This window comes from Neopelma chrysocephalum, unplaced genomic scaffold (assembly GCF_003984885.1).
Source record: "Neopelma chrysocephalum unplaced genomic scaffold, ASM398488v2 Primary Assembly neopelma1_24, whole genome shotgun sequence".
Lineage (NCBI taxonomy): Eukaryota > Metazoa > Chordata > Aves > Passeriformes > Pipridae > Neopelma > Neopelma chrysocephalum.
The window spans coordinates 12,154,001-12,176,272 of NW_020897693.1; the positions used below are offsets into that span (position 1 = coordinate 12,154,001).

Consider the following 22,272-nt stretch of genomic DNA (forward strand, 5'->3'; position numbering starts at 1 on the left):
TCTTCTTGCTTTGGGGATGAAAATCATCCCAGAGCACCAAAAAACCACTTTTGGTGTGAAGCCAGCTACCATGTCACCTTTTGGCAGCTCCCACACCTGCCCAAGACGTCCTCAGGACAACACTGCTTGTATGAAGTGTTTTCTTTCTCTGGCAGCAATGTTACCCTGCCAAGTGTCTTGCTACTGTCAGCAGAGTGGCAGAGGGAGTTCCTGAGGAGATGTGGGGCAATCCCATGCCTCAGTGAGATGTACCTGCCCTCGCCACTCCCCTGCTCAGCATCCACCATTATGTGCTGATGCCTTGGCCAAAGATTTGGTGTGAATGCAGTATGGCCGTAAACATACCTGGGTGGATTAAGCAGGAGTCACACTCATTATCCTCATTCCGGCAGCAGGGAATGGTGTAGCCCACTCTTTGTTTCTGTCCAGGGCAGACACACTCAATTTGGTCGTATTCGCAGCATTCCCGACACATGATATTCCACTCAGCACCTGGGCAGTTTTCATTGATCACTGTGTACTCTGCAAGCAGAGAACAGAGAGGGGGACACATGGAAATAATCCATTATCTGATGAGGATTGGCGGGATCTATTCAGTGATTTGTCAGATCATGTATGGCATAAGGCTGGCCAAAGTCTTCAGCCCAAAAAAACCCAAACTACATGGTAACATGTGGCCAAAATGTCAGTGTGGTTTGGTTGTCTGAAGAACACAAGAGGCAGTTTTGCATTGCCAGTCAGAGGAGGCAGAAAGACCAGAGGGAAGGAATATGTCCACTGTCTCTGCAAATCCTTCCCACTTCTGTGGTGAGAAGAATAGTTTTTAAAAACCACAGAGGATGACATCATATGAGAAAGTTTCTTCAGATTGCAGGACTGATTTACGGCATCACGTATAGTATAGATTATTTAAATTATGACAGCATGTTTTGGTTGTATTTCTACTTGGGAATTTGCTCCTGAAGTCCAGGGTGTCCATCAGGAAAAGCCCCTTTTGAGTCTGGGTTTTGCTAATTTCGCTCCCTGTTTTCACTCAGAAACATGTGTTGTTACATTTGGCTTCTCTGCCAAAGGAAACAAGATTTTTTGTTATTTTTGAAGGTTCATTTTGTCAAATACTGTTTCTAATATGGCAACATCTTTCTATTATTTAACATAACCTCATATGATACTTAAGCTATGCTGGAACTACTCTTTTAAGAAACAACCTCAGATTGTGACTGCCACAATAAATGCAGATCCTGTCTTTCCTCACCAGTGTGCTGTCTAAATTCTACAAAGTAAGATCTAATGAGTGCACAGTGCTGTCAGCATGCCTCCTAACTAGCTGACAGGCCTGATGACTGCTTTCATGGAGTTTGATGGTACAAAGAGAGAGAGCAGACTAGAAAAATGAGACATGAAGGAAATTTAATGAGACCAGCTCCTTTTATTTCCTCCATCCTCTTCTTTTTTCTTTTTCTTTTTTTTTTTAATTGTGGGTAGATAACAACCTTTTTCCTTGTGTATTAAACTCTGAGTAACAGGGTTGCCTTGTCATTGCGACAAGCAATATATCTCTAAGGTGGAGCACTCCGATGCATGCTTATACCTGGCTCCCTTCTCACATAACTGTTTTTTGTTTCATTGTCCCTGATAACCTAATTACTGTGCCTGCTGGAGCTCCCTACTACTGAGCCTAGCTGCTCTGTCTCACTTGATTCTCCATGACCTCATGAAACCCGGTTCCTGGAAGCTTATCTTTCCCCCTAATGATTTTTACTGACTTTATTAAAAAAGGGACCACCAAACTGTTTCTTCACTTTTTTCCCTTTGGCTGGGAAATGAAATTCAGCCTTTTGTGCTCTTCAGAACTGAGCTTTTCCCTTGTACCTGGTGTACCAACCAGGGAGAGTCTGTCACTGCTCTAAGTTTAGGAACGAGGCTGCTTTTTGTGCTGAAACCTTTCCATTCCCCTTCTCTGCCCCCATAATCATTTCAAAAGGAAAAAGCTTCTTCTGACATTCAATAAGGTGCTGTAATTTTTTGTTCCAATAATGAAATCTTGCATCAAAATAACCTTAGTGTTCAGCAGTTTTATAGCCTTTTGCCTGTAGATCTTGATATGCTCTACAAAGTCCTCTTTCCAGATGGGAAAATGAAGCACAAGGGAGGTGAAGTGACTTTGCTCAAGGTCCCACAGAAAAACAAAAGCAGAGTCAGGAATTAAACTCATACATTCTAATTCCCAGAACAGCAGTCAATCAACCTGGCCAAGCTGGGACTTCTTAATCTATGGCCATTACTCTGTTTTAATTAAGCCTTTTATCTGCGAATTGTATCTGATTCAGATTCCAGAGCAAATTGATTACATGTGTCTAATTATCTTATTAGAACTGACATTCAGTTTGATACATCTCACTATACAAGACAGAAAATAGCTCTTTCTCTAGTGTATGGGGGTGGGGGTCTCATTCCTTGCTGAAGCAGTACTCTGCAAAGTCTAACTATTAAATAACTACCCAACACTCAGAGCTTTTGTAAAGCTTCCTTTAAATTCTTGTCTTTCCTAAGTCAAGCTAGAAATCTGATTTCTCTCAAGATTGATAAAGCCTATTAATAAAATGACTATATTCATTTGGGTTGTAGCTGTAAATTATCCAAGAGAAATTGCTATCTATAAAATTATCCAAATGTTCATAGGTAAAGTTACACTGGAGTGACAAAGGTATGTCTCCATCCTTGCAAGAACTCAAAACCTGGCAAGATAAGGCTGTGAGCAACACAACCTCCAAGTTAGCACCAAGAAAGGGACTAGACCAAATGACCTTCAGAGGCCCCTTTTCACCTAAATTACTCTATTCTTCTCTAAAATATTACACATGTATTTGTATGTGAGTAAGAGAGTGTGAATGTGCGCATAAGCATATTTATATGTAGAGCTTGTGTTCACAACAGGGCCAAAAAGCAGATGCCACACTTATTCTTGATGGACTGAATGTGTGTATTCATAACATAAGTTGACCTTGAGGTAATATTTAGTGCTAAGATGGGAGCAGATCTTGTCCCTTAAATGACTTGCAAAAATAAACTAGAAATGCTGTTTGCTCACTTGTGCCTTTGTCTCAACTGAGACAATGAAAATAGACTGTCTTTTGATTTACTGACAATTTAATTCCCTTTCAGGTTCTCAGGTACTGACAAGGAAATATGGGGATTTGAGACATTTTTTAAGAGGCCTTTTCTAGGATTTTCTTCACATAAATCATGAAATTATTATTTTGAAGTTTTACCGAAGCTATTCTTAAAAGAAATCTGTGTGAAGACTTTATGCACCCCTTCAATAATGGTGGAATCCCTTTTGTTTTGGGGATTTTGTTTTAAATATCTCTAGGCTACTGAACAAAAGGCACATAAAACCTTTGCCTAAGAAATTTAAGAGGGAGATGCTCAGAGCCACTTGCATGTAATTAGTGTTTGTTTGTGTGGCTAAGCTCAGCCTTTGCTCCAGGGAGGCAGAGGCATAACCCCGCTCCTCCTTGTGTGTTTGGGGATGGGTAACCACTGGCAGCTCCCACACCCGGCCATCATTACCCCAAAACAGAAGAGAAGGAGGCAGAGAAAAGTGGGGAAAGATTTATTGACTGAATAAAACACTGAAAGCAAGGCCTTGGCCAGCTGTGGCAGAGATAATTGTGGGGTGCTTTGTGAGCTTTACTTTGATAATCTTCCAAAACAGGCAGTCTGGCTTGCAGGCAGTGAGTGTGTCTCTGATTTTGGGACAAGCAGGAAGAAGCTGCTTGACAACCCATGCAAAATATTTAGCTGCAAAGAACAAACAAGACTCTAGACAGGCAAATAAACAGTGGATTAATTTATGAGATTTTAATGATGGAAGAAAAGCCCATTAAATCCAGGCATAAACAGCACACATGGAAGGAGCTCAAGACCATGGAAACCAAGCAAAAAATAGCTGTGTTGGGAAAGCATGCAAACCTCCAGGGCAGGTGCCAGAGGGAAGACCTGCTTGGCTCAGGAGCCTGGCAAAGCACAACACAGTGTTTCACCTGATGCTTTGAGTTCAGCATGAGGTGGGAGATGAATATTTTCAGGTTCAGATGACAACACATTCATGCTTTTCACTGACATCTGCACCTAGCAAGACCTCCTAATCCCTACAGCACATGTCAGATCCTAAAGGCTGTCAGTGATGGATTTTGTGAGACAGCAGTAAGAGGCAATGCTCCCAGTCACTTGTTAGTGTCAGTCCAAGGGCTGAGTTACTGCAATGGCAATTCACCAGTGATGCTGCTGCCTCTCCTGGTACCCAGGGCTGAGATCAAGCTTAAACCTTTAGTGATTCAGGAACAGATTCACAAGCACATTGGTGCCTCAGGAGTGGGTCAGTCAGCTCATTGTGGTAAAATGTCAGCTTCGGCACACTAGTCTTTTGCCATAGTGAATTTGTCAATCATAGATACCTTGCTAGATAGAAAGGGATTTTTGTTACAAAGGTCTGAAAGCTGGGAAAATTATATAGCTAAGAACTAATATGAATTGACACAAGCCTAATTACACGAATTATCTCTTGTGTCTTCCACTTCTTTGGAAGAATGGGTTTTTTTTATAGGGTACACTCACTTTAAGCTGATATAAGCCCATGCTTCTCCTGAGATGGAACACTTTTTTCCCTTCTCTCCTTGACTTCCCATTCCCACTTCCTATGGTTGTGCTGATATTAGCTGCTATGTGGAGGGATCAGATGACTGTTTAAGAAGAAAACCAGTTTGCCATCTCCATCCATACCTGGGGGAAACGAAAATTTTGCCACCTAAATGTGCTCTGGAGTCCTCCAAAAGAGAGAGCTGTATGTGTGTGTGTGTGTGTGTGTGAGAGAGAGAGAGAGAGAGAGGGAGAGAGAGATGTAGGTGCATTTTTCAGAACTCCTGAAAGATGGAATAAAATGTTTTATAAGGACATCCACGTCTGGGTCTGCAGTGATGGAACTTCCCATCCTACAAGTCCATTCTGTTTTCCTGCAAAGGTGAGTTATCCTCCCATGCCTCAGTTTATCCATGAGCACATTGGTAAAATACTACTTAAGTTTAAAGAAATATTATTTCAAATTGCTTTCAAAAGTGCCACTTGCATTAACAATGCAGTGTAATAAGAGCAGATACAGACAGATACATCTCTAGAATTAGAGTCCATAGACAATGAGTTTGTCAAATTCATTATTTAACCAATTTAAAATTCCACAGATGAGAACATGTCCCTTTGTATTTGATTTCATCTTAATTTTTCAGCATGCTGCTCAACAACAACAAGTGCCTTCTGATGAAGAAAGGAACATTTGAATTTGAAGGAGAAATTTCTTAAGGTTGTTATTAGGGAATATTTGACCTTGAAAGGAATCATTCTAATTAAAGAAAAAATGGCTTCAACAGAGGTGAAACCTAGTAGCAGCTTACGTTTTCTTTGGGTCTGTTTCCTTTTTCTGCTCCTTTCTTACTCAGCTCTACTGTCATTGCATAGATAAGCAAACTGGGCCTCACCCCACAGGTATCATGGATGTGGATGCTAACAACAGGAAATGCTTTGAGCACAACGTGGGGTGAAACTGTGGCTCCATTGTGAGGAACAGTAAAATTCTCCATTTGATTTCAGTAAGGCCAAGAGGAATAAACCCTGGAAGGGAAGAGAGACATTCCCCTTAAGAGACTTTTACTGGGGCTCTTGGGAAATGATCTACCCCAAACCATTAATAATAAAGGAAAGTGCAGGTCTTTATTGTTAACCTTTTTGCCTCAGATAAACTATTGTGCAAATGATGTCTATTTGCCTATTAGATGTGTTAAGAGGATGAAAGGGATAATGCTGTCTCTAAAACCACTTGCTTCTCTTTAGAAATTATGTACCTATTACTCTTTTCAGCAGCTGGGCTAATTAAGAAAGGAGCTAAAATGCATCCTTGTTTTAGTTTTACTCAGTGTACTTACTTTATGAGTCAGAAACCTTTGCTGAATAATTAGACTGCTGTGTCTACAGAGTCAGTTAGCATCCTTTTCTGCCCATAGTGCATGCTTTACACAATAGTAAAGAGGGAAGAGGAAGGAAAGAAAGGATTTCTATTAAAAAAAAATCAAAGCTAGTGGGAGAACATAGGAGGAAATCTACAATACTAAGCTGAATTTATCCACTTAATAAATGTGCATCAGTTCAACTGTCTTTTTTAAACATCCCTCTCCTTCCGTTTCTTCTCTGTATTTATAAGCTGACATTTGTGACCTTATTATTGGCACCAGGGCCTTGTGTTTTCATCAGAGAAAAGCTATGACAGGAAAAATAGCCAAGATAAGGCTAAAACTCAGAAGTTGCCACACTACCCTTCAGACTTTGATTCTTTCTGGTATAGAGGAGCTTGTTCTGGCCAGAAATATTCTAGTAGTGTGACCAGGAAGAGAATTTGTTTTCTCTGTGCTGCAAGACAAGGAATAGAACTTTTGAGTTAGTGACAGCATTGATGAGGTTAGACTTCTGCAATATGGGACAATCTTTGGAAATCTGTGGAGAAGAAGCAGCTGCTGTATTGAAATTCATTACCACAGAACATGAGAATGTGCTCATGTCCTAAACATAGAGGAGTGGTGCCTGTTGGAGTGGTGCGAGACCTGGAACATGTTGACAGTTTACTTGCAGTTTATGTTGCCCAGATAGAAACAGTCCGCACAGACAGCAAGCAACCCTTCTGAGCCTCTATTTCAAATTTTACTCCTTACAGCTCCCCTGAGGTGTGTAGTCCAGCCCTAAGCAAGGACCGAAGATGTCCTCAGTATGCCAGCCCTCTGTCACTGCTGATAACTTCCCTCCCTGCGCTGTGGCCTTCCTCCCCGTTTGCCTCTGCACCACATCCATCTCTTGCAGGAGAGAAAGGGGTACCCACTTCCCCGAGGGAGCTCATGCTGCTGACAGCAACTGCACAGTCCTGTGGTGGTAAGCGGTCCCTCTGGGCTGGTGGAGAGAAATCCTGGGCATTGGCAGGCTTGCAGGGACTCCTGGGAGCCACTTGAGGTGGTCTCAGGGCCAAGAGTGAGTAACCCCAGCTTTTTTTCCAAAACAAAAAGTAAGTCTCTTTCCCTTTGTCCATGCTAGGAACCTAAACATGTGAACTGAAGTAACCCATTTGCTAAGATAGAATGCATCTGGATGCATCTGAGTGCATCTGGCCTTCCCTTCTCTAGGCAGAGACTGGAGGGGGAAGGGAGGAGAGGTTGGGAAGAGTTTAGATAGGCAGAAACACACACAAACACACATATATTTTTAAGGAAACATGAGTCACATGCACTAGAAGTTTATTCCAAAAAATAAATTCCCAGACTGCCCTGACTCCTGCCCCCAACTCTCAGGCAGGCCCTGTGCAACTGGGTGTGATAAATGTGGATAAAAATTGGATACATCTGTGGGGAGGAGGAAAAATGCTATTTTCCAACCTGCCCTGACATGTTAAGGCCACTGCATTTCTGAATCGCTCCCCTGTATCTAGGATCCCCTCCCGCTGTGGCTGAGGGGAGCTCCTGTTCCCCTTGTGCTGCCAGACTTGTGTTGGGCAAATGCCCACCAGCTGGTCCACCAGCCACATGGCAGTGGAGGCATGGCAAGGCAGGGGAGCGGGCAAGGGAGACGGCTTACCTCCATGTGTCCCGAGGCTCTTCTCACACTGCTCCTGCTGCATGAGGAGAAAGTGTCAGGAGAACCGGCACCCACCCTCCAAGGCTCACAGCCCTTGTATCCCATTGCCCATAGTTGTCCTTCCTCCTGCCTCCCCTTGTCACTGCTGCCAAGGGGACCTGATGCCCAATTACTCCATCGACCAGATTCTCACCATGAGAGCGACATGCTGCCCCTGCAGCAGGAGGGATTTGTTACCCACCAAGCTGCTTGACAGCCACAGCCTTTGCCTAGGGCTGCTCTGCCACTGACAGGGCTGGGTTTGTGCCCCTCCAGCACATGCCATGGAGCCACTTCCCTTGGCCAGTGTGCAAGGCAGCACATGGCCGAAGAACAGGCCACCACAGGGATAAATCAGTGCGTGTGGGACAGAGGTGGGGAGAAGCCCTCTGTACTTGTGAGCCAGGGGCAAATTTTGGCAGGAGGTCAGTCTCCCAGGACAGCTGAGGTGGTGATGGCCGGCCTGGTGTGCAGACAACCCTGTCACCACTTGTCCCCCGCAACCTGTGTCCTGAGGGGTCAGCAGGGAAGGGCACTGCAGAGGCAGACCCTCTGCTGCGGCCCCTGGTGCAGCAGGCTACGAAGCACCAACCTTGACACCAATTATTTATAGTCATCAAGATCCGAGTGCCTGCTTATCTGACAGTTCCCCTGGTAAGAGGCACTTGAAGGGTGCACACCGAAATCTGCAGCAGCTTGAAGGGTGGGTGATTTGAGGGCACCTCACCTCCCAGTCCTTAGGGCTGCAGCTCCGAAGGAAGCAGCCTGTGATGCTGACAGCTAGCTGCTGCAAGCAGGTCCAGACACCTCCAGGTGTAAACAGCCCATGTTCGTGGCCATAACTACAGCAAATGTGCACTCAACAGTAAATGCTTTTTGCTCAACCTTATCAAGATAAACTATATATGCTGGTTCAGCAGAAAATGGAGTGAGGCTTGAATATAAAAAAGATCATTCTGCTTTAACAAGGCTTCCCCTTTGAAAGAATAATATTGGCAGAACTAAATCCCAGACTGGAAACAATGTGTGGGTTTTGTTTTCTTTTTTCTCTTCACTTTTTTTCTCCCTTGCCTTCATTCTTGGTGTTGGGGCTGGAGAGAAAAATCTCTGTCTTGCCAAACTAAACAAATTACACTTTACAATTCAGAGACTTAAATGCCTCTTTTTATCATCATTTCCTTAGCACTGAGTGTTGAGAAAATAAAAGGAGTAATAAGCTAAGTGATTGCATACCCTTTTCTTGATGGCCCTTGGCAAACAAATTCAGCCAGTTGTTTCTTTTTAAGGCTATTAAGTTTGACCAAAATTAATTCCTGAGTAAACCTCCCCACACACACACTCCATGCCGACAAGGAAAAAAATTCATAAAGCAGAGCCCCTTCTTTCTATTATTACCATCCCTGCAGATCTCTCTACTTCCCATGACAGTGCATGAGACCAAACCCCTCTGAACACACTGAAGGAAAGGGACTCATTCGGCCATGCCGGGAACACACACACTCACTTACAGTACCTCTTGGCAGGCAGGAGATGAGCAGGAGCTGGAGAAGAGTGAGTCCTACATGTGTCCAGGGTGCTCGCTCCATACTGCCCTGGCCAGTGCAGCAGTGTGACTGCTGGGGAAGGAAAAGCAGGCAAACAGCTTTTACTGGGACCTCACCAGCTCCAGGCTGCGAGGGATCTCGGATTTCAGACCTCAGCACGCTCCCATCCTCACCAGAGGGGAACTACCTTCAAGAGACTTCTCAGGCATCCAGAAGCACACGTCACCCCAAACCTCTCCAACTGCTGCCTTAACCCTTTCTGGACTCTGGCAACTGATCCTTTTTGTGATGGGTTTATTGGCTTAGTGCTCAGCTCTGAGATAGCAATTTTCATTATGTAAAGAAAGATATTGTTAAGGCAAGAGAAACAAAAATGCAAATATCTATGTGAGCCATCCCAGTTGCTGTGGGTGAGCTGAAGTTGCAGACGTCCCCAGAAGGAGGCACTTTGTACTTGCTACCTTTGGACTTGCAGGGGTTGGTGTCTGCCCTGGGTGCTGTGAGGCTGGGTGTGGGGTGGGTGCAGAGAGGGATTCTTGGCCCATGATCCTGCAATTGGGTAGCCTGGCCAAGTGACATGATCCACTTTACGATGTGCTTAAAATAGCTTTGCATTTTTATGATGGGGCAGATGAATGAATGAGGCTCACTAAAAGTTCAGTCCACAGTGAATGAAAACCACAAAACACAAAAGGAATCACTTGGCATACACGTACTTGTGCTAGTCAAAACCTTTTTACAGAGTCCATTTCTGCCAGGATTGCAATTTTGGCAAAATTTAAATGTTTTGTGGGAACATGTTGATATTGAGGAAATGTTTAATCCAAACAAAAGAGAGCATTTAATTGAGATTTTATCTTTGTGTCATATTTTGTTTTGCCTTTTCTATTAGCACATACTACTGATTTTTTTTAGAGTTTAACATGTATTTCATAGCAGTATACTTTATTTTTTTAATATTTTTCTTGTACAATTTTTTAATACTTTCCAAAGGACACATTTTATACTCTAAGTCAGACTTTCTCAATTTAATTTCTGTAGCAAGATTTCAAAATTTACATATATTGCGAGGGGGGGAAATTGAAATATTTGCAGTTGCATTGGAGCAGAAACTCAAGAATCTCAAAAAGCTTTAACAAATACCTACAGCAGTTTGTAAAACTCAGGCATGTTGAGCAACCTCAAAAATTTGAGACCAGTCGCCAATGGAAACCTTGAGTAGTTTACTGCAGTGCAAAATCCATTACGCCTTCAGGTGGTCTTTCATGGGATGAATTCCTTTATCCAGACATCTCTCTAGGTTAGGCTTGTCTGTCTGCCAACCTATTGACTTTAGACTGTCAACAGTCTTCGTAGGGTTTGTGCACCTTCTGTGTAAAACAATACCAAAATATTAATGATAATCTTTTATTCTCTGAGTCTCTTACCACTGATACAACCCACCATTGAGAATGTCAATATAAGAAGACCTGAAATACATGCCAAGATTTTAACCATTATGGCACATAGTCCCTGGCTGCTGCCCTGGGTGCTTGTCACCTCAGGAGGAGGCCGTCAAAGCTCTCCAAGTCCCACTGGACCTTATTATGGGTCAGTGACTATGTTCCCCTGGAGTCCTTGATGGGCATCTCTTGCCCCAGAGTCCTGAAACCCTGCTTTGCTGGCCCCCTGCTCCTTTTTGATCATTCATATATATGCTGAAAACTCCTTTCTAATTCCAGCTTTGGGTTCCTCTAACAACCCATTTCTGGTCAGTGGCAGGAGGAAAAAAATGAGGAAAAAAATTAGGCCTCCAAAAGTAGATAAAAATAGTGAAAATGGGGAGCCCTTACATCTTCACAATGAAACACAAAGCTATTTTAAAGCCTGTGGAATCATGATTAGTTTATTTTCTAGACATTATTTCTAGTAAGCAATTAAATTATTTAACCTAGTAAGTCCTTTTTGGACTGAAAGTTGGCTTACAGATATCTAAGGCTTAGATATCTCTGAGAGGGAGTTTCATGAGGATGTAAGCCAAAATCCGGGTTTGGTACGTAAAGTGAATGGAAATCCCAGAGCACCTAATGAGGCTGAACACAGGCAAAGTGAACGTTAAGGCCAGACATAGAGGACCAAATACTGAGATTTAATAAAGGCCAGAACCACTGGGGAAAATATACCCACAAGGCCACAACTATTTGTTTGAGTCAGTTCCTGTGGTGAGACATTCAACATGGTAGAAAAGGAGTTGCTGAAGTTGTGTCTTTGTCACGCGCAAGGATCAGCTCTGCAGGGACACCTTCTCTTTTAGGGTGGAAAAGTGGTCGTTTCTGTTTTATGGAGCTGTGAGCTAAAGGGTAAAACTGGTAGATTTATTACATCTTTTTTTTTTTCTTATTTCTGATGGAGGGTAGTTATGCAACCAGAAAATATAATCACACAACATAACTCTGCAGTGCTTAACTTAGCTTGGCACCTAGCAAATCAGTTTTGTGGGTGGATCTACTGCCTCCTTAGAGAATGTCTCTGCAGCCAAACAAGAGAATTCAGTCATGATCCCACAAGTTTGCACATGGCCTATTTACATGGGTTGTCTGTTGGGATGTAGCTTTAGTCCCAGGAATGACTCTGGGCAACTTACAAAATGCTCCTGAATGCACTTCTTGCATTCCTATTAAGAGGCAGGGACCACGCCAGGCACATTGCACCAGCCAAATATTTCAGGTTGTATGTAATCCCCCATGAAAGAAAGCTAAAAGCTCTTAACCATGTGTCTGTGCTGCTGAGGAATCTCACTGTAGCATTTGGCTTCAATGTTTGTATCTGTCTTATTGTTGAAAGTACAGGTTTGAAAAGTACATTGCACTGAAACTGAGTTGTAAAACAGAGTGGTGCAAAAATTTATAGAGTTATAATATTTTAGTAGTAATTTCCAAGTACTTAACAATCCATCTCAACCTAGAGTAAAACAAGACCTTTGATAATTAATAATTGACCACTGAGTGAATAATTAATGTGTAATTAATACCATGAGCTCAGGTTTCTAATACTCTATCATTAAATCTGAAAACGCTGTGTGGTCCAACCTGCAAAACCAGAAAGAATGCTACCATTTTATATTGGGGAAAACTGACATGCAGGTATGTGAGTTGAGGTGCATATCCTGAAACAGTGGCAGGCCTAGAGTGGAACACGGTAGCTTCATCCCCATTCAGTACTTGAAGCTCTGGACTGTCCTGCTTGAGAGAACTCAGTGAAGACTAATTAGTGATGGATATATAGTTCTGAAAAAAATCTATTTGGACTTGAAATAAAAATGAACTTTTTTCAGTCTTTAAAATTTTAGTGAACTTTTTATTCCCCCCCCCAAACTACAGAAATCTCTTGTTTCTGCTACTGGAACATTGCCAGAAAAATTTCTGTCTTTGTGACTTCTGCTTAGATGATTCTATCCCAAATGGCCTTGATGATCTTCCAGAGCTCCAGAGATCATGCTAGAAGGAAATCTCTGATTTTCAATGTTATTCATTTCTGCTACTACAGATTGGATGCTGCCACAGGACATCCTTCTTACAAGAACATTTGGAGTTCATTTCCCTCTCCTCTTACAGGCAGGATTCCCACTGAACTAGAGGAATCTTCTGTCAAAGAAAGAGTTTGAATCATGACTCAAACATGCTCCCAACAGGATTGTTGGAGTTAGATCTTGAACTTTAGTGGCTGCCCAATAATACCCATCCCACTCAAACAATATATGAAGAAACCATTGGAAAGACATTGTAAAGGAAAATGGACCCATTGAGAGGCTGCAGACGGCTTGTATCTCTGCAGAGGGAAATGAAGTTCAAATGAAACTCAGACCTGGCAATTTAGGATTAACAGCAAGAGCACTTAATGAAAGATTAGCACTAATATTTTGCTCCTCCCTTCAAAACATTATTGTCAAATGGGGGATGATCCTCTTAGAGGAGAGATTATAAATTGTTTACCTGTAAAATATAGCTTTTAAAATAAATCCCAGACCTTATTGTAACATCTCTGGAACATTTTATAAGTTCCTAGGATTATCAAGAGTATAGTTTGCCCTTTGGGCTTCAAGTTCTGCCAAATGTGTGAATGCAATATCCAGGATTCATGACTCACAGTAGAATTGTGGCAGCCTACCTACACAGGCAAGAGCACTTTGTGTGGCTTCTTCTGGCCTGAGCTCTGTGAACTATTCCCATCTCTCAGTAGGATATTAATCCTCAGTGACTGAAGCATCACAGTCCAGGAGAGCTAAATGGGTGCGAATAATAGAAGCCAAAAGAGCTAGGAGCTGTAGTGCCAGCATATGTTACAGCCCTTGACCTAATGGGGCATATAATGACAATGGTAATGCTCATATTTGTTAGAAAGATTTTGCCAGGAAAATTGAGACAATTTAAAGTTTATTATTCAGAATATATTTCTGGACAGGTAAGCAGCACAATATGGCCAGAAAAATATGACTGCTTAATGGTACCTAACAAGCAAATATGCTTTTGTTCAGTTGTTATTGCATGTCTTAATCTGTCTGTTTTTTCAAGTGATCCTTCTGTGTTTCACTTTTGTATACAGTCTATTATGATCTTCACCATAGCAACATATAAGAAAAGAAACAGGTGGAAGATTTGGTTTGAAATTAAAACTAGCCAGTAGTCAATCCTGCTTAACAATCAGTCAGACACTGATATTACTCTCTAAGGGGATAATAAAAGAGGGCTGCAATTATTTATTTCCCTGTGGGGAAATGAACACTGTAGATTCAGTCATTCTTGTGATATACATTTTTGCTTTGTAGACTAACAAATAAGGCTTTCTAGGTTAATCAATACAACTTTTAACTATGTAGCAAATTCAAACTGATCACCAAAACAACAGAGACACAGAAAATTAGGAACTGTTTTATTTTTTTTAAGTTGGCCTTATGTTTTATGGTCTTGGGTACATGTGAATTAGCATGGAAGCCAAAAAGAGAATAAGGTTTTGGGACAGAAACCTAGCCATGTTCCACCTAGAAGGCCAGCCTAGCACTGCAGTGTGAAGTCGGGTCAGATGAATGTGTGCATGAAATAAATGTCAGAAAAATGTCTGTGGGAAGTAACTGGTGAAAGGTCAGCTTTTTAGAGGTGCTGAATATCTGATTTTTCAAACTGGAAATGTAAAAGTATAGCAGTTCTGAAAATATGATTCACACAAGCTGTAACTGCATTGAAGTTAGATAATGGAGTGATGTAAGACTTGAGCAGTGTTGTCTAACAAATTAAGATCTTAGTTTGAAGTACAGTTTTTTTGTGATCTCCTTTTCTTCTTTCATTGATCCCCATAAAACCTGAAGTTAAGGCTCCCTTTCTCTGTCCCTGTAGGTCAAATTTGCCGAAATGTCCTTAGGAATGTTCAGTGAAAATGTTTATCTGGGAACAACAATCAAATTTTGATAACAAGAAGTAACAAAATCGTTCACCTTTTATGCAGTACTTTTATGTCATAAAAGTACATAATCAGGAAATGTACAGTAACACACCATGTATCTTCCTGATGTGTCTTTTGGGTGTTCTGCTGTTCACCATTTATCTTCCTGATGCGTCTTTTGGGTGTTCTGCTGTTCGTCATTTAACACTGTCTTACACTAATCAGTTTTTAGGTTTTTTGTACTTCTCCCTTGATTGACTTGGCTGACCTTGACAAAAAGGGAGAGACCTGAAAAAGATGACCAAGACAACAAAAATGTAATGATTCAGAAAGAGAGCAAGATTGCTCAAACTAATAGATGAAGTGGCCCTATCAAACACTGATGTGCCAGCTGAGAATCCCAATGATTCTACTTCCACATATTTACTCTCCATGTCATCCTTATCATCTTTGAATTCTGGTATGCCAGACCACTAATGATGTTTCTCTTAAAACTTAAAAAAAAAAGGTTCCTAATACTTTTATTATTATTATTATTATTTAGGCAGTGATATTGGGATATGAAACAGAAAGACCATCTGTTGCTAAATACTGTCTCTCAATATTTAAGCTGTGTGTAATTTGGAAGCACAAATCCCACCCACGGCCCTGACATAATTCCTATGGGAGAATTTGGTTTGCATCTGTGAAATCACTAACTGTCACACTTTTCAGGAATTCACGCTCAGCTAGTAGTAGGATATGTTTGTATCAGGAAATCTCCCTCTGTATTTAGTGCCACAAAAAATGCATCTTAGTTTAGTTTTGTTACCTATAGCTATATAAACTGAGGAGATTTGGAAGATTTATGAGCCATTACTCAAGTAAAAATACTATATACACAAAAAAAGTGAACTAAAAAGTTTATTCAAGTTAATAGAAGATTTTGTATAGCTTATAAGACCTCTGTTTAAAGCATCCATGAAGATACTACACAGTACTGATTGCAATGGTATTTTAAGCTCTGACCAAGTAAAGAATTAAGCGCGTGCTAAACTTGGGTTACATCAGTAGTCCCATTGAATTCAGTGGGTCTAAATGACACTCTTTTAAGTTTTTGAAGCCTAAAGATCCCAATGGTAGCCATTACTGAAACTGGGAGAAGTGGCAATGTCAGAGGTCATGTGGAAAGCTTTCTGCCCAAGTCCTGGGATGGCTGGATGTTCCTCACCTCCAGAGATGTGAAGCATTGCTGTCAATACTGTAGTTGCTGCCCTTGGCAGCAAACGAGAATGAGGCCCTCATTTTGCAGTGTGTTGCCTGCTTTGTACAAGAAATAAAAAGAAACAGATTCCATCAGACCAGATTTGCCTCTAGGATTACCAACAGACTAGCACCATAACACTACAGAGACACTGGAAGGGTGACAGGACTTTCTAAACAAGACAGCCTTCAACATATATTGTTAATAGGTGTATCAGAGCTTTTAGCAAATATTTATGCAGCAGCCTCCAGGATTAAAAATAAACACTGCTGCTTTCCTTTAAAGATTGAAAAAACTCTGTTGAAACAACGCAAAAGATTTTACTACACCATTGTTGCTCCCCTTGGCTTTTAGCATTCAGTGGCACGCAAGTTGACAGAGAGGGTATTGATTTTTACTACTTTGAACATTTCTTCGTAGAAGAGAAGCAATAAAAAGGAGTAGAAAAGAAGTAATAGCAATTCTTGTTTTCTCCAGCAGGTCTTTGATGTTACAAGTTTGAGCAGTAAAAGAAAGAAATGGTCTATTCCATTGCACTCTGTCCTGCTAGAAAATCGGCATCTTTGTCTTGAAACTACAATGAGAACATGTGCCTCATGACAGCATAGATTTAAATTTCTTATATCTATTCATGCTCCTTGAGACCTTCCTGAACTCCCATTGCACTGTAACATGAAAAATCATACAAGGGGAGAAAAGCCTACCCAGCAAGTCTGCTTTGAGTAGTTTAAACTGCTTCAGAAGAGCTGGTCTTGGATCCAGTAGAGAAATTTTAGTTTGTGCTGAAAAAGTATGACTATTGTAGAATTTTTTCCCCATATATTTAGTACTGTCTGTAACACCATTGTTTATATTCAGTCATTGTTTTCTGTGTAAAGAATCTCTTGGCCATTGACATTCAGTTTAGATTTCTTTTCATGTATTTTTAATCCAAAAATACCTTGATCCAAATCCAGACAGAGTGCGCTGGTTTGGGTAGCCATTCATCATGAGGCAAAATATTGTCTGCTTCTGCAAAGTAAACATGCCAGAAGGATGGCAGGTCTGGCCTTTGGTGCCAGGTCTGCTCTGCTGTTCTAGCAGAGTAAAGCCTTACTGGTCAGCACAGATGAACTGCTTTAAATGTTTTATGATTTTATCAACCAAAATAAGCCATGTGGGCCTCATTGTAAACAAATAAATGGGAACAATAAGATGCATATTCCTAGCTCTCTGGAGAGTATTTGGTATTGCACCATCCTCTTCTTCCATGTGATCACAAGTAGGGTGGAACCCTGTTTTCTTTTACAGCCCCCTTTCTTTTGAAGTACAACATATGAACCGCAAAAAGAGGAAGAAAACATAAATCAAGATGCCTTAATAAATAGTATTCAAAAATAAGAGTACTTGGTGAGACTTTTTTTTCCTGTATGTAGGCACACAGTAAAGAGTTTAATCAGTTTAAGATTCTTTTATAAGGTCACAGTGCTCAGCGTGATTAACTAGATATGAAATTTGGCAGGCAATACATAATATGACAATATGATCTAATCATGTTTGGTAGTGAGAGGAGGAAAAGAAAGAAACTGGCTGAGAGAGGATTGCTTAAAAGTTGGCAACCTTACAAATACTGTAACTTGGCTATGGAAATCTCATCAGAATGATGAGCCAGCCATCTTTTCCAAGCCTGTGCAGAAATTTTCCTTTCAAAATATTTGTGCCTGAGAGATAATGGATGACTTCTATTACTGGATGGCTCTAGCAGTGCGTTTCAGGACTGACCTGAAGTATCCCCTGCTATTTCATTATCGGACCACAAAATGCTTTGCCAAGAAACCTCACTCCTCAATCCTTTCTTTTCTTTCAGGCCCAGGATTCATAGATCTGCTGAAATATTGTCACATAAACACAGTCAGGCCAGACAAGATTAAGTATCCTCTTTGTATAGCGTTCTGCCTCCAGAAATGACCAGGACTTTATAACTTCAACAGATAAAAACAGTAAACTCATTGGGATAGCCTTTCTAGCTCACAGTTTTGTCTTGTTCTCCACTAATAAAGACCAACTCAGCTCCTGAAGCATTTATGGTTTAGTAATTATACTCTTTACCTCTTGCTATCTATATATGTTTAATACCCTTTTAAAACTTGCTAAGGTTTTGCTCCCAGAAATATGTGGTGGAAGTGATCACTACATTTTGCACCTTCTATTTCATTAAATTATGCTTTGGTTCCTAAAAACCAAGACAAACAGTTAAACCATACCTCTAATATTTTCTTCATTCCACAGGTTTCTATTTTTCGGCAAGACAATGCTTACAGTTTTTTACTTGCCAGTAAGAGACCAGTTTAGTATTTTTTATGCTACCTCTCCCTTTTTCCTCACCATCCTTTAGTTCCACAATATCCATTTGAAATGCAGTAATTGGGATGAGATGAGTATCCCACAGGGGTCAGATCCCGCTGATTAGGTCAAAGCGTTGCATCATTCTCTTGATCAGTCTGTACTTGTTGGCTTGCTGAGACGCAGCTGCCATTGTAGCCACCACCTCTTTGGCCACCTCATTTGCCTGAGCTGATGCAACTAACCTATAATTGAGAAGTACGGGGATAACTTAGTCTTCTGATGCTTGTATTGAACTCTACTTGTTGTGTGTCTTCTTCCCTTTATTCTTCCTTAAACTATGCTGGGACTCTTTGGAAATTACTCATAGACTTTCCTTGGTCTCAACTGATAGCTACCTGCCACAAGTTGCTAGATCTCAGCTCACCACTTTTTAATATGTGTTCTAAACTACATATGGATTCACGTCCATGTTAGACACCTATGTTGTCAGGGTATGAGGAAAAAAAAGAACTTTTCCTGCTGTTTCTTCCTATCTCTCAGACAGTTTTGACCCATAGACTTTGTTTCTCAGCCATGTTAGTTTAAATTTATTTCTGTCCTTCTATAGGGCAACTCGGGGCTGAAGGGAAGTCTAACCAAGCTATGACAACCACCCACCCTCTGTCCACTGCTTTACTCTCCTGCAAATTCATTGGATTTTTGTCTTGAAATTCCCATTGTTATTCTGAGCCCAGAGCTCCTTACAGCACCAGCACAGCTACACTGTTCTCATCTACTGCAGCATCAGATGGTTCCTGCTGAAGTTGTGTCTTCACCTGTGCAGTTCCATGGTTTACAATGTGGATCTTACTGTCAAGTACACATGCAGCCCTATTGACATGATTGGTATGATTGATCAATGTGAACATTGCCTAATTTTACCACAGGAATAATTTTTTTTATTGCTTCATGCCCTTCTCTCTCGTATTCTCAAATACACAGCACTAGATCCCATTGCAACATCAGTATAAGGTGTCTGAAATTTTTGCACCAAAAATATTGCTTATGTTACAAATGAGAAATAATAGCACTACTGTCAGTAAAGAATGATTCATCATTCTGTAAGGCTTTGGCAACATGACAAAGGGAAAATGCTCAGGAAAAGAGAATATTTTCCCAGTGTTGGTAAAATGTTCAATAAAATAAATGTGATCTCCCTAGGGTCGCAGGAAATGAACATCTAATTGCAGCCTTCACAGAAAAGCATCTCTGTTTCTTTTATTCTTTGTAGCTTTCCAGAATTAGGAATGTATTTATAGAAGATTAATATCTAGATAATGGGTTTCTCAGGAAAGGCATTTCCCTTTGCTATACTCTCTTTTGACTCTTCGTAAATTTACACATGGATGTTCTGAGTATTAATTGGCAGACAATTATTTGGGGCAATCTTGGGCACACATTATTCATAGAATCATAGAATATTTTGAGTTGGAAGGGACCCACAAGGATCATCAAAGTCCAGCTTCTGGCCCTACACTGGACAGCCCCAGAAATCACACCATGTGCCTGAGAGTGTTGTCCAAATGCTTCTTGGACTCTAGCAGATTTGGTGCTGTGACCAAAGACTGTTCCAGTGGGAAGTCTGTTCCAGTGCCCAACCACCCTCTAGATGAAGAACTTTTTCCTAATATCCAACCTAAACCTCCCCTGATACAGCTTCATGACATTCCCTCAGGTCCTGTCACTGGTCATCAGACTGAAGATTGCCACTATTGGAGAGATTCTTTTAGCATTGTAAATTGTCTTTCATTTACCCATCTTACCTGCTGTGTAAAATAACTTGTAATTTATGAAACACAGAACTAAATTGGTGCTGAGCCAGTGGGACAGCAAACTCCATAGCACATTCTAAGACTACTTTCACTGGAAGCAGAAACCCTGCTTTGGAGCAGGTGTTTTAGTCCCAAGCATTAACCCCGGTGTCCAGAACTGCTCTGCCATGGAAAGTAGGGCTATGAGCACCTCAACAAGTGCCTGCCAGAAAAAAAGAGGTGTCAGCCTGCCTAAGGGAAACACTTTGGGAGGACGGGCTGCTAACAGGTGTTTATGAGCTTCTCCAACTTCTCTGCAAGAGAGAAAGGGGAAGTGCAAAAAAAAAAGGACCAGATGTTGGTGATGGGCTGTATAAAACTGAGGGAAATCTTAGCAGGTGAGAGGATGAAAGAAATGTTTTAACAACAGAGGGTCTTCTCCTCATGTGTGGGAACAGGTAGTCAAAGCAGGCCGTTCTGCAGCAGGGAAGAAAAGAGAGAAACAGAGAAACACCATGACTGAAGAAAAAAGTAAATTTCATTTATTGCTCAATTCAAATGCCTCTCAGAGAAAACTAAGATACATTTTTTCTAATTTTTTCCCTACTTTTTTTGTATGTTTGCTTTTATTTAAGTAACTCATATTATTTTGCAGGGTTTTACATCCAGAGTGTTTATTTCCCTGTCATGGGAGTTACAACATTGCCTCAAACACCCTCTGGACAGAAATGCTAGAAAGAGATGCTCCTATTCCTGTACCCCACAGGATGGCAGCAGTGAAGATGCCACAGTGACACTTCCATAAGGGCACTTTGGACACAGTGGTGGTCTGCTGAAGAGGGTAACCCACCATCTCTACAAACAGTGCCCTCAGACAACCAGGAAGAGTGGGGCACCTTAGGGGGAGGCCCAGTCATGACCTGGTGACTGGCTGGTATGCGCAACTGCACCAGAAACAGGCAACCCCATCCTATGGTGGAGCATACAAAGCCAAAAATCCTCCCAGATAGATGCTTATCTTCATAAGGATGATGTTTACAGCTGAATGGGTCCTTAAGTGCTTTCTTGAATGAGGATGGACAGGAACATGTTCACCAGCCACAGTTGTTGCACTGCCCTAAGGGGAAGAACTGTCATATCAAGATCATAATCTGGTTTAAATTGAACTATCAAATGGGATGTCTCCAGAAGTGTAATTATTTCTGGCATAAGGAATTAACTGGGGTTTTTTTTCTTATCCTTTGCTTTTTCTTTCCTAACTCACCCTCTAAAACATATTATCCTTGTGTAATAGAGGGAAAAGACATGGTCAAAATTGCATGGCTAATAATGCAACACAGTTCACAGGAGGAGAAAAATTATTGATCAGGCCAAATAATATAGCTGGGAAGAACAGACAGCCTTTCAAGCATACAAGCATAAGTGAGCCCAGAAGCTTGTCAGCTTTTTCCAGCTATATGATTAGTTATAACAAGGACTATTTCCTCTCTCTAAGTTTGTACAGATCCTCTAGGGATACAGTGTGGAGAATGCACTGGGAGCAAGGGAGCCTATTGAGATGTCCCTAGCATCCCACTTTATAAATTGGCAAAGCCTTGGATAAAAAGTGCCTTGTTGCCTTGAAATCGCTCTTAATTCAAGCCACAATAAAATCAATTACAAATAAAAGTATTTATTAATGAGATCCAAAATAGATAATATTGTCTTAAAATTTATCAAAGGTAAAGGTGAAACTATGGAAGGAAAAGATAATTTGAGACACATTAGAGAGGGACTCCCTTTTACGTATCTTTCTCTCTGCAATTATCCCAGCAGTTCATTTCATGCTCACATGGCAGGGATGGTTCTGTCTGCATGCCTTCCACCTCAGGCTTAACCCACAGGAGGGCTCAGCTGGGCAGATAATGACGGGAAACCATGACTGGTTTCCCCCTTGAAGCCTTCCAGAGAATGCAGGCAGGTTTGATCCCTCGCCCTGAAATGAATTTATATCTTTTCTATTCAGTCAGGATCCAGATCATTCTTCATTAGAATATGGGTTGCTTGACTTCCTCTTCAATGGACCAGGTGTTATTTTCCATTCTTTTCTGACCTCTTGTCCATGCATTATGCTTCCTTCCACATCCTCCCATTGCCATACATGTGTAACTTCGCATTTGTGACCTTACACTGAACCTCATACATCATAGTAATCTGCACCTTACAAGAGTGCTTGATATTAGCAACTCTGTGAGATGACTCTATACAA

General features: G+C 41.2%; 1 protein-coding gene across 2 annotated transcripts in view; it reads right to left on the reverse strand.

The window, feature by feature from the left end:
• The window catches only part of PAMR1 (peptidase domain containing associated with muscle regeneration 1), a 60,509-nt gene extending 51,107 nt beyond the window's left edge, over nucleotides 1–9,402 (reverse strand). For both annotated transcript variants that reach the window (XM_027703972.1, XM_027703963.1), the window contains exons 1-2: nucleotides 9,221–9,402; nucleotides 346–522 (exon numbers count right to left, since the gene is read on the reverse strand). In XM_027703972.1, the coding sequence (XP_027559773.1) occupies nucleotides 346–522; nucleotides 9,221–9,293 (250 nt within the window). In that variant the 5' untranslated portion in view covers nucleotides 9,294–9,402. The remainder of the gene's footprint in view (nucleotides 1–345; nucleotides 523–9,220) is intronic.
• Nucleotides 9,403–22,272: the final 12,870 nt, after the last annotated feature.